At 42.3% G+C, this 12970-nt stretch overlaps 1 protein-coding gene across 15 annotated transcripts in view; it reads right to left on the bottom strand.

The window, feature by feature from the left end:
• Positions 1-12970, bottom strand: part of BPIFC (BPI fold containing family C) — a 60936-nt gene that overhangs the window by 12992 nt on the left and 34974 nt on the right. For 13 of the 15 annotated variants that reach the window (XR_007413485.1, XR_003141933.3, XM_025461533.3 and 10 more), the window contains 8 exons: positions 12498-12653; positions 12311-12374; positions 9728-9788; positions 6887-6978; positions 5283-5459; positions 4068-4121; positions 2885-3055; positions 2186-2253 (listed from right to left, as the gene is read on the bottom strand). Coding sequence is in view for 11 of the 15 variants with exons in the window: in XM_025461533.3 (XP_025317318.1) it covers positions 2186-2253; positions 2885-3055; positions 4068-4121; positions 5283-5459; positions 6887-6978; positions 9728-9788; positions 12311-12374; positions 12498-12653 (843 nt within the window). In the remaining 4 variants the exon portion in view is untranslated. Of the gene's footprint in view, positions 1-2185; positions 2254-2748; positions 3056-4067; positions 4122-5282; positions 5460-6886; positions 6979-9727; positions 9789-12310; positions 12375-12497; positions 12654-12970 lie in introns of those variants that run through there. The other 2 variants (XR_003141962.3, XR_003141957.3) reach the window with 2 other exon arrangements.

The following is a 12970-nucleotide window of genomic DNA, read 5'->3' as shown; positions in this document are numbered from 1 at the left end:
GCAATCCTTTTTTGCAGTTACTCCTATAAGTAAACCTAAAGGCCTCTGAACATGCAGTCTCTAACCAAGACGAACGCTGGAGAGGAGAGTCTGACTGATTTAAGCAGAGAAGTGAATCTGGTTTCTTTCTTTGTTCCTTAAGGTTTCTCTTACTGGCCACAAGCCTGAAGCCCCATACTTATGAAATCCTTACTTCCATCCTGCCAGTAAAGCAGACCCTTGCTCAAGGGCACACATGGTTTCTCCCTTCTCAAGAGCTTGCTGCCTCAATCAGTGGCCCTGTCCCCTTCATCCCCCATCCCTCCAGATTTCTAGTCCCCCTTTCCTATCAGCCCTGTCCACAGGCTGCAGATGGAGGACTCTGGCCTCTCAGATGCTGCCTCTCCCTCATCCACCACCCCTTTCCTCCTCCTCTCCTGTGCTCTGGCTTCCATCCTCTCAACTATTAAAACTGCCATCCCTAAGATGACCTATCAAGATTCAGAATTTCATCAGCCTTGACCTTGTGGAGATAGGGACATGTTATGACTTCAGGGGCCTTAGGTACTTTTGCCTCTGGGACTCCTTCCTCCATAAAGAGATATTAAAATTATATTGGAAGGCTATGTTGTTATAAAGATAAGTATAATCCAGCAGGATTCTGTTCATTTTTAAATTCTTATTTTAAAATATATTAAAACACTTTCATGGGGTCCCTAAAGTATCCATGGGCTCTAGGCTCTGCGCCTGCTGAGACTAACGGAGAAATCAGCCCTGTGTTGCAGAGTTGGGTAAAATGTAATAAAGCCTTCTTGAAATCTTTTATCTCTGGGAAACCATACTGCCTTTTTTGTTGTTGTTCCTTTTATTGGGAAAATAATATAGTTACAAAGAAAATCTTAAGGAGAAAACCCTTGCTCAATCCATATCCTAACGCAGCTCTTCATTTGTGATTCAGTTTCTCATCCAGATGGAAAGCTATTTTACATATCTGACTGCTGTGTTCACACAATTTTGTATTCTCTTTGTCCTATTTAATATCATTTTATTGAAAGTACCTTCCAAGTTTCTGTAATAACAGCTTCATAACCATCCAGCTGACTTACGGTTATTGACTTACTTTTCCTTTCTGTTGATTTCCTGTTTTTTTCCAGACTCTGCTTTCTCTGGCAGAGAATTTTTATAGAATTTCTTTTCCCTTCTGTGGGTTTCATCTGGGCCATTTGGTCACTCTGATTATCATTCCTCCTCCCCCCAGATAGTTTGATTCATAGCTTCAACTGTTGCCTTCACAGGGCCAAGGAAAATGGGCTTTGCAGACAGTTCTTCTCAATGGCAATTACTTTCCAATTGTCTGTGGACGTGACCTCTCTGATCCCTTTCATAGCGCATGGAGTTCATTTGAGAGCCAGCTAGGCCACTGCGCATGGTTTTGTTAAACTCCATGTTCTAGTAATGGGGTCAGAGGGTCAGAGCCTGAAGGTACCTCATAGATGACCTCAGTCCAACTTCAGTATTTTACAGACAAGGAGACTGAGCCACAAAGAGGTTCATAAATTTGATCATGGTTCTAGAACCAGTGGCTAGGGATTTGACATTTTGTTCCTCAACCTCAAAGTTTCATGCTCTTTCCTCAATAGCATGCTACCTGAAGTTGTTGATGAGGATCTTTTTTTTTTTTTAAGATTTTATTTATTTATTCATGAGAGATGGAGAGGGAGAGAGAGAGAGAGAGAGAGAGAGAGAGAGAGAGAGAGAGAGAGGCAGAGACACAGGCAGAGGGAGAAGCAGGCTCCATGCAGGGAGCCTGACGTGGGACTTAATCCCAGGTCACCAGGATCACGCACTGGGCTGAAGGCGGCGCTAAACCACTGGGCCACAGGGGCTGCCCTGATGAGGATCTTTTATGTATATTATGGTACCATTAGAATGTGAGTTTATATTATGGAACTATATTTACACTTATTTGGCCACTCATTTTATCTGAACATTATCTAATGGGAAGAAAAAAAGAAAGGCTCCACACCACAGTTTTTAGTGAAGCCCATACTTTAAAATCATCTGGATCACGACAAGAGGAGCGTCTAAGTGATTCATGTTCTATCTAGTGGTAACTTCCCCTGTTCTGTTTATGTTCACTTTGTGTCTATGGGCTGCTGAATCACTTATAACTAAGGTTTTCAACAGTCGAATCAACTAAACTTACCTGTTCAGAGACAACGAGCAGACCAGTCTTTGTCCCAAGATAACCAGGCCAACACTAGTACTAGCAACCTGCAGACAACAAAAGCGTTCGTTACTAAGAGGATTGACTCTGTCTATTTTGGCCACAAATATCATTTCTTGTAGTAGCTCCACTTTCCCTCTCATTGCTAAGAGGTACTGGAAAGAAATAGCTTGAAAATGTACTCTTGCAGATAGGAAACCTAACTATAATGACTTTTTAAGGATCTCCCTTAAATTATTTTTCTATTTTTTTCCTAAGGTCTTTTCTCATGTACTGTGTATGTGTTTGTGTGTGCACATGTGTGTGTGACATTTTGCTTAGATTCATAGTAGTCCTTTTCTGTTGTATTGCATTTGGCCTTCATCTGCTCAAATAACCTTGAATTCCATCCTGATTGACTTATTTTGGGAAAAAAAGAGTCAGTTATCAATGTAACTGCAGTGGCAGGAAGGGCACACAGGAAGCAGAGGAAGGGAAGAGCTATTTTACCCTGGAGGGGGTGTGAGCACTGGCCTCCCATACTGCTCCCAGCCCAGTCTCACCTCTGTCCTCACCCCTAATTGATGAATCAGACCTTGCGCCCCCAGATACTGAGCAGAGCACTGTTGGTCAGTGGCCCCACTGTAGGAACAGGACTGGTGTCCACAGTCTGCCCTCCTGCCCCTCTTGCAGGCTTACAAAATCCATGGACACAATGGCTTCAGCAGTTGAGTTCTCAGGCTGGGTGAGGATCACGATGGAGGCAGGGATGTCCAGGGTGAAGTTACCAGGTAGCAAACTGATCACGGGAGGCTCCGTTGCCATGACCCGTACCATGAAGGGCTGGGACAAGATGTAGATTTCTGCAATCTGCCAATGTTCAGGGAAAGAAGTGACCAGGGAGTTGAGTTGATAAGGGGAAATCACAAATTTGGGGTGCCTGGATGATTAAATCTGACATCATACAGTTAGAATACAAACAAAACTCTTTAATAATCATGACACCAGCACACAAAACAAATAATAACAACAGCTGACATTCACTGAATATATACAAATTATTTGGTTTAATCTTCACAAAATCCCTCTGGGTGGATGCTGTCAGAATCCCTGTTTCACAGCTGAAGACAGGGAGTCTTTTGTTAAATAATTTCTTTAACTTCTGAATGAATAAATTGAAGAACTGGGATTCACAACCAGGTCTGTCTGACTCAAGATCCTTGCTCTAAAACCAGGATGCTCAGAGCATCACTCTGTTCTCAAGACCAAACCTGAGCTTTCAGTACACTGTGTTCAGTATCCAGGTGCTGTGAAGGCATGATATTAATATTTTCTAACATTGAAAATATTAATTAGTGCCCAAACATGGGCACTATTCCCCCATTTCCCATTCAAACTGATTATTTCAAATGTAAACCTTATGGAAGGGACAGTTGATTTATTTTGTAAACTTATAATGCCTTTAATAGTACCTTGTTTAGTAAATATTTGTGGCTATTTTATTAAAAGAAAAGAAAAGTCTTGGGGTGCCTGGGTGGCACAGTCAGTTGGGTGTCTGACTCTTGGTTTTAGCTCAGGTTGTGACATCAAGCCCTTTTTCAGGCTCATGCTCCGCGTAGAGTGTGCTAAGACTCTCTCTGCCTCTCCCTCTGCCCCTACCCTCTACTCACATGCTCTCTTTCAAATAAATAAATAAATAAATAAATAAATAAATAAATAAATAAATAAATAAATCTTTAAAAAAAGAAAAAAAATCTCTTCAGAATGGAAAGATGGACTCAGATTGGACCAAAAAGCAAGAGAAAGAACCCATAAATCCTCCAGAAGTAACTGCAATGAATCCAAATACACTACACCAAGGAGCCAAACTCTCAGTACTTACCCGGGAGAGCATGTTGCCAAGACCTTGAGAGTTTTGAACCAAATGGTTGGAAATCTGGAAAATCAAGACCATCATGTTACTCTAAGATTTTTACCTTGTTCTCTTTTTAGGGAAAACTTAACTTTCCTTATATTTTTATGAGTCATGAAGTTGTTACACCAACAATCAATTAGTGTTTAAAGGTGGCCTATCATTTTATAGCCTAGCCATAGGAAATCTGAGGTCCAGAGAAGTACAGTAACTTGCCCAAGGTCACACAGGAAGTGCCTTTTAAACTTGGCAACACTGTTTATGTTATATATGTATGATCCAGGTGTAAATATCCGACAGTGGTTAACAATAAGTCTTGTATTATTGCCCATCTTTTCAGAGATTACTGACAAAGGATGCTTAAGTAATTTATCTTCATGGATGGATGGTTTCCAAATCTGAAGCTAGAGCTTTCTAATTCTCAGTAGTCTATGGCAGCCAGTGCTACCACACCTAGAATTTTGAATTCAAATTTTATAACCATTTGTATAATTAAGACCCATGGAATGAGAAGATTAGTAGGAGATGCTTAATAAAAGTCATTGGTTGACTGCCCGGAGAGAGTGTTCTCATCATACAAGGGAGGGGCATGGCAAAGAGAATTCATGAGTATGTGTCCTATTACCAGTCATTGTAGATAAGTCAGTTGAAATTACCAATAGGAAAAGTTTGTATTGGCATAACACAAGGCATAATAATAATACTAACAACAATAATAAGCAACACTTAAAGAATACTTATGCTGTGCTAGGCATTGCTCTGAATGCTTTACATATATTTAAACCTCTCTAAAGTCCATATCAACCTTGTGAGTATGGAATTATTATTCCCATTTTTAAAATGATGATGCTCTGGCCCAGAGAAATTAAATAAATTGAAGATGCCCAAAGTTACAGGCCATGAGTGGCGGAGGGGAGTCTTGGCATTATTTAACATCAGTCTAGAACAGTGACCTGGTATCATACACAACTGAAATTAGCAGATCTGGAGACCCAACAACTCCCCAGCTAATAACAGTATTCAGTTCACAATTACTTCATTCATGGCCTGCTAGGGTTGATAGTCTAAGTTTTTAGACTTAAAAAGGCCAGGAAATAGAAACTATGACATAAAATTCCCATAATGGGCTACTTATAATAAGACTAAATGCTAGTGTTGATTGTTCCATCCATTAACTCTCCTCACCTCTTTCATGGAGAGAGTGACGTTGAAGGCCCCAGCTATAAAGTAAGCAAAGGATGCAGATTTAAAGAAAAACTCGGAGATTCCAACATAGAGCATAGAGTCACTGCGTTCTGGCAGTGCAAAAGGAACTGGCAAGAAGGGGGGGTCAGTGAGGTTGTCCAGTGGGTAGAATACACCCTGTGGGAAAACAGAGAGAAAGATCAGTGTATCAGTTCAAGACTTGGGTATAGCGCACTAACGAAGGTGGATCTGCTTATGTCAGAATCAGGAAAATACCAGAAACTCAGTAGGGATTAAAAGACCACAGGGCCTTTTGACTCCTTGATCAATGACTGTGGTTTCACAGCTCTGATGACTTCTTGAGTATATATGGACATGTCTGTCCATGCTGGGGTGTAACCTTCTCTCAGAAAGCAGGTGCATTTTAACTGGATGCACAGATCTACCTAGTTCTTGAGGTGCTATGTAAAGATGCTAAACCCTTGACCTTCAAACTCTATGACTGCTGAGCATCTGGGGTATCAGAGACTCAGAAGGACCCAGGACTCTCAATGGGCTAAAGCATTTCTGTGGCATTCCTGATGCTGCCTTCAGTGGCTATAGGGTGTTATTCTAAAATGGTGTCTTGAGTAACGTTTAGCTGAGTTTAGTGACTCTAAGTGATTGAAGTATAAGTCAATATGCACTTAAAAAAAAAACACTGATATTAACTTTGGGGCAAAACTAAGCATAAAGAAAATTAATCTCTCTTCCAGAATCAGCAAACACCATCTTCGCATGTGAATGGCTCTGAACGAGGTCAAGAGCCCTCTGTTAAATTGGCTAACCTGACAGGAACAGGGGTATTGATACGTATAATCTACTGATGTGTTAAGTTCTGATACACGCAGAGCCACTCTACCTGCTGCCTCTTAGCCACAGACCTATCCCCAGAGACAGAGTCACCATGATACTTTGCTTGGAGAAAGCAGTCATATGTTGGGCAAATCTAAACCATCATTTACCAATCAATAAAATGTTGAAGGGTCTTTGAAAGAGCATATGCATGAGGAAATTGCTTGAAAGGACATTAAATTATTTGAAGGGTATGTAGTGATAGTTCCTTCTGCATATAATATTTGTTTTTCGAATACTGGCTGTTGATAGCCAGGATGTGAATTTTTTTTATAAATTTATTTTTTATTGGTGTTCAATTTGCCAACATATAGAATAACACCCAGTGCTCATTCCGTCAAGTGCCCACCTCAGTGCCCATCACCCAGTCACCCCCACCCCCTGCCCACCTCCCCCTCCACCACCCCTAGTTCGTTTCCCAGAGTTAGGAGTCTTTCATGTTCTGTCTCCCTTTCTGATATTTCCCACTCATTTTTTCTCCTTTCCCCTTTATTCCCTTTCACTATTTTTTACATTCCCCAAATGAATGAGACCATATAATGTTTGTCCTTCTCTGATTGACTTATTTCACTCAGCATAATACCCTCCAGTTCATCCACGTTGAAGCAAATGGTGGGTATTTGTCGTTTTTAATGGCTGAGTAATATTCCATTGTATACATAAACCACATCTTCTTTACAGGATGCGGATTCTGGTGATGATATAGTTACCTTCAAATTCAGCTCGATATAATTCTCAGTAATTTCTGGAGAACTGATGAGGGAATAATCCAGCAGAGTATAGTTGTCAATCTTGGTTAAAACTAAAAAACAAATAAAAATGAAAATTTATATTTATTAAAGATATAGTATAGCATCTGATTATTATCTATCAGAGCAATATAATTTTAATTCTCTGTTATTTAAAATAACAATTACCTTTATTTCACAAGTAATACATGCTTGCTTTTCAAAACCCAGGATGGGTAAGTAAATCGAAAAAAGAAAGTCAAAGGGAAGATTATAAGATTATAATCTGCATTTTTTTTTTTAGATTTTATCTATTTATTCATGAGAGACACACAAACAGAGGCAGAGACATAGGCAGAGGGAGAAGCAAGTGCCCTGCTAGGAGCCCAACACGGGACTCGATCCTAGGACCCTGGGATCAGGGCCTGAGCCGAAGGCAGACACTCAACCACTGAGCCACCCAGGCATGCCAAGTCAAACCCTTTTTCATCACATTAGACTGAGGGAAACATCAGTAAAATTTTGTTGTATAGCCTTTTATGTTCAGGTACATACAAACACAATGCACATATACCCATATTTTTAAAAAAGAAAATTAGACAAACAAAAGTCACTTGTTAATATTAAGCCACATATTAGGTTGGTGTAATGAGAGACTTTCAAGTTCTATGTTATAGCCTTCTATATAGTTAGAACTTTAATGTTTTACAATGAGTCTGTATTACTGTTATCATTAGCAATAATTTTTAAAAAGAAATGTTGTGAAAGATAGACAGGGATAAAATTCCCTAAGTTAAAGAGGCCAAGAAAATTCTCATGCACAGTTTATTAATTCAGTTCATTTTTTTGTATTATCATTTTCAGAGCACAGCAGAAGAGGCCAGGGGACCAAAGGACAGTAAGTGGAGTTTGTAGGAAGCACGATTGCAGATGAGAGAATGAGGTAGAGAAACTTGCCCATGGCAAGCTAGAGCATGGGAGTCTTTAACAAGTTCTTTCCTTACTACATATTCCTCTTTCCCTACCTCCCCAATCCATCCTTTTTTCATCCATCTGCACCCAGTCCAATCTACTTGTCCAGCCACTGTGCAACCCTTCATTGACCCAATATTCATTCACCTAGTGTGGGTTAGGCACTTTGCCTGGTGCTGGGGACATGGTCAAAGTCCCTGTGCCTGTGGGACTACTAGCCTGGGGGAAGAGTCAGACATTATTATAATACAGGATAGTAAGAGTAGGTCTAAAACTGAGCTCCTGATGGTCCTTCTACAGACTTATGCTTATAATCTTCTCCATCTTGGTAACTGGTGATTTCCCTTCTCCCCATTTTTTTAGTCACATAAATGAAAATATGGAGTCATCCTTGACTTCCCTCATGACCCACGTGCAGAGTTGGCAAATACTACTGTCTCTACCTTCAAGGTACAACCAGAACCTGAGCATATTCTGCCATCTTCATCACTCCATCCAGGTCAACTGCCATCACGGCTCACGCAGGTCAATGCAGTAGCCTCTTAGGTGGTCTCCCTGCTTCCACCCTTGCCCCATTCCTGTTTGTTGTGAATAGATGGAAGCCAGGGTGATCTCCTTACAATATAAGTCAGATCATGCAAGCCCTGTTCAGAACTCTCTGAAGACTTCTCATCTCAGACTAAGAGCCAGTCTTTGTATGGAGCTGCAGAGTCCTGAAGACCTGAGCAGTGCTTTCCCCCACTCTGACCTCATCTCTGGCTGCCCTTCCCCCTCATATTATTCCCAGTATGGCCTCCTCACAGTTTCTCCAACACACTTGGCATGTTCCTACATGGGCCCTTGAGCTTGCCCATTCCTGTATCTGAAGTGTTCTTTGTCCAGATTAGGAGTGGTTCACTCTCTACTCCATTCAAATTCTTACTGTAATGTCACCTGCTCAGTGATGTCTTTCCTGGCCATCCGATTTTAACAGAAACACTTCCCCAGCTCCTTTTCTACTTTATCCTTCTTCTTATCACTTAGCTCATCAGTATCATAGATTTAACTTATTATCTTGCTTGCTGTCTGTCTCCTCTGACTAGTCCCATGAGGGCAGGGATTTCTATCTTCTGGGCTTACTGTTGCATTCCCAGTACCAAGAACAGCACCCCACCCAGGCTCTTACCGGTTCTCAGTACACTATTGGTAAATGAATGAATGGATGGAGAGCAAAGAGAGATATATGCCCAAAGTGTCATGTGAGCACACAGGAGGCAAAACTTTAGGGTGCAGGCTATCGGGTTTGACTTCTCAGATAACACTATGTCTGAGCTATGTCTGAGCTGAGCCTTAAAAGATAATGAGGAGTGGGTAAGACTAAGGATGGCTCAGGGGTAGGAAGTGGAAGGGACTGGACCCCTCAGGGCTTAGTGCAGTACTGGCAAAGAAGTAGGTGTTCAATAAATATCTCATAAATGAACAAATGAATTGGTAAAGGGGAGGGGAAGCTCTTCTAGGCAGGGAGGGCAGCATGAGCCAAGTAAGGGGCATGGGGGCAGTAGAAGCAGTTTGTGAGAGCAGAAAAAGGTATAAGATGAGGCCGAGAGAGGTAAGTTGAGCCAGAGCATGATGGGCAGGTCTTGTAGTCCTTTATGTTAAAGCATTTGGACTTGATCCTGAGGCAAAAAGGAATCACTAAAGGAGTTAGAACGGGGTGGGAAGGGGATAACTTGGTTGAGACTAGCATGACTCATTCTAAAGAGGATGAATTTAGTGTCAGAGCTGGCATTTCCCATGGCTCTAGTTTGCAGAGACTAAAGCAGGTAGAAGGTAGTAAGAGAACCATCCTGAAGAGGCAGTTCTGGGACTCACCCTCTAGCATGCTGAGATTGGCATTCAGGGCTTCCACCTCACTCGTGATAATGGGACAGAGCTGGCCATAAAAGGAATAAAAGAACTGTAGGTTATCACATTGCACTTGAAACCTCTATTTATGGGCCTAGACCTTGCAAACAAAGGCCTTCTGGTTAGGAGCCATTCTCCCTTTGGTCATAAGGACTTTCCCTGAAATTGATGCCTCTGGGCCACACGTTATGTATGTATGGATGGCATGTCATTGAATGCTGGCTAAACTTCAGAGCAACCAGGACTATACCCAGTTAGTCCAATAAAAGAATGGGCCCTCGGCTTTTCTTCCTGTGGCATGACAGGACATGTGCCCAGTGCATTTGGTGCGGTCACATCTGAGGACCTTTGGCTATGCCTTTCCTGGCTGCGGGGATGCCACAGCCTCCTGCCTCCTCTGTCAGTGGTTCCATTCTCTGCTCAGAGAGGTAAAAGCTGGGGGCTTCACTTTCCCACTTGGCTGGCTTGAGAGCCCAGTAGTCAGACATATATTTGGATCAGAACCCCTTTTGGAGTTAGAAAATCAATCTTGAATTGGGCTCAAGCTTGTCTTTAGGAAGGAGGAAGAGTACTGACATGGGACATGGGTGGGCTTCTGTGTGCCAGGCGTGTGCGAAGTACTCAGTATGACAGTTACTAGCAGACGCTTGGAAGCCTGGGGTCGACTCCCTTGGTAAGTTATTTGTACTCTGTCCTCAGTTTCCTCATCTGCAACATGAGGATGATAACTGTACCTATTTCATCATGTTGTTGTGAGGAGAAATAGAAGTAATTGGGGCTGCCTGGGTGGCTCAGTGGTTTAGTGCCTGCCTTCAGCCCAAAGCGTGATCCTGGAGTCCCAGGATTGAGTCCCGCATCAGGTTCCCTCCATGGAGCCTGCTTCTCCCTCTGCCTAGGTCTCTGCCCCTCTCTATGTGTGTCTTTCATGAATAAATAAATAAAATATTTTTAAAAAAGAAGTAATCCATGTACTATTGCTTAGCACATAGCAAGCATTCCATAAATGTCAACTGTTGTGTTTTAACCCCATTTTGGCCTCATGATAATGCTGACAGGTGAGCACCCTTGTCCCCTGTCATAAATGGGAAACCTGAAGCTTAGAGATCTTTAGTGAGTTGCAGAACTGGGACTTGGAACCTAGATAGTCGTGGTCTAAGCATTCTTTTCTGTTTTCCTGTGGCACAAAGGGAATACTAGAAACAAAGCATCCATGATCTCTAAGTCTTAGGCAAACTTCAGGTAAACTTAGCTACTGGCTTCCTGTTAGAGGCCAAAGAACCACACTTGGTCTCCAACAGAGGAGGGATGGTGAGTATGGGGTCCTTGAGCCGACAGGCTTTCCCTGTCATTCTCCAACAGGCATGTGCACTGGTGCTCATTACCCGCCAGGTGAGAAGGGAGAAGGCCCGTGCAACTTTGGAGTCCCCTGAGCAGCAGGTAACCTCCTTGGACAAGCTGCTGAATGTGTTTGAGTGTTGATTCCCTTGGTGATGTTTATCAAGCACTGACTGCCTATCAAGCATGAGGGGAATGGAGGGTTCTAGATACTGTTCTTGCCCTTTCATTTCCTGTCCTCATCCTTCTCCTTGTCTCCCCTCAGCTGTGAGTAAAGGGTGCAGCAATGGTCTGGCCTAGACTGGAAAGAGGCACACACAGCCAATTCCATCTTGCCCTTCGTCAAACACTGATTTCTGAAATCGAGACACTTGTTGTAACTTTGTTTGTTTTTTAAATATTTTATTTATTTATTCTCTCATGAGAGACACAGAAAGAGAGAGAGGCAGAGACACAGGCAGAGGGAGAAGCAGGCTCCATGCAGGGAGCCTGATGTGGGACTCAATCCCAGGACTACAGGATCATGCCCTGGGCCAAAGGCAGGAGCTAAACTGCTGAGCCATCCAGGGATCCCAAGACACTTGTAACTTTGGAAGCTATCTTAACTCAGACTGTTTCTGGAAATATCCTTTCTTCTCCCCCATTCCTTACCTATCAAAATCAAATTTATACTTCAAGGCCCAGTTCAAGTCCTGCATCCTCTAAATAATATCCTCTAGGATTCTTTCAGGCCCTTTGATTTAATCTTTCCATCTCTCTGAACCCCTTTGGTTCAGTCCAATGATCATGTAATTATGTATTAAATTCAAATACTCATTAAGTTATTGTTCCACAAGACTGAATTGGGTTTTTCTAAAAAGAAGGTAATTTTATTCCTTTTTTTTATATCCCTAACAGCCTGTAGCCTGGTGCTGGGCATGCAGTAGGTATGCAATAAATAAACTCCTGTTGGTTGTTTTCCCAGCCTGTGCTGAGCACTTGAGGGAGAGAATGCTGTTTCATTCATCTCTGTATCCTCAGCACTTAGCACAATGTTTGGGACATGGTAGGCAACTTGCAAAACTTGGTAGGTTGCAAAGAATAATGTACATGAAAGTGCCTTGGATGATGACTAGCATACAGCAGGGGCTCCATAAAAGTTTCCTGACTAAGGTAAAGCATGGCAGTACTGCTGCTTAGCATTTTACTGTGGTTGCATAACCTTTAAAGACTTACCATTTCATTTAAGTTCTTTAAAATGGGTTTTTCCATGGGCTCAGCAAAGGAGTTGTACAGGACACTGGGGAAAAGAGACAAAACATGGGCTTATTCAGGGATTGTATCTGCTGGTTGTGAATCTGCTCTGACCCTGCCGGAGAATCCAGCCCCACTAGTAATTGCCCATTGTGGAGCTATCACTCACCTGAGTTCTCCAGAAAATGACACGTGGGCATGGCTCACTTGGGCATAACAGTCTTGGAGCTTCAGGATTGGGTGACCAAAGTCATTTTGGGAGAGGACAATGATACCAGTGAAGTAGACCCCAGACAGAAACAAATCAGCTTCTCCTGTGTCTTGACTATTGAGAGAAAAAGTATAAGGTTACCCAGTCCTGGGTAGGGGGGAGATGTACTGTTTGTTTCTCTGACCTCCCACAGCCTCTAAGCTCCTGGAGGGCAGGAACGTTCTCATCTCTGGATTCCTGGCATCAACAACAGGTAGGAGCAGAGTAGGTACTGAATGTTTACTAGACAAATGAGGCAATGAGTATGTGAATGGTAACAGCTTTAGCTTAGCTTTCTAATCCTGAGTGCTCTGTCCCCCATAGAGGCCAAATATATATTAAGCACCATTCATATACAATGCTTGTGTGGAGAGAGGACATGGGGTAGCCTT

Source organism: Canis lupus, chromosome 10 (genome assembly GCF_003254725.2).
Source record: "Canis lupus dingo isolate Sandy chromosome 10, ASM325472v2, whole genome shotgun sequence".
Lineage (NCBI taxonomy): Eukaryota > Metazoa > Chordata > Mammalia > Carnivora > Canidae > Canis > Canis lupus.
Note: the sequence above shows the minus strand (reverse complement) of the source record. Positions and strands in the feature narration are given on the sequence as shown.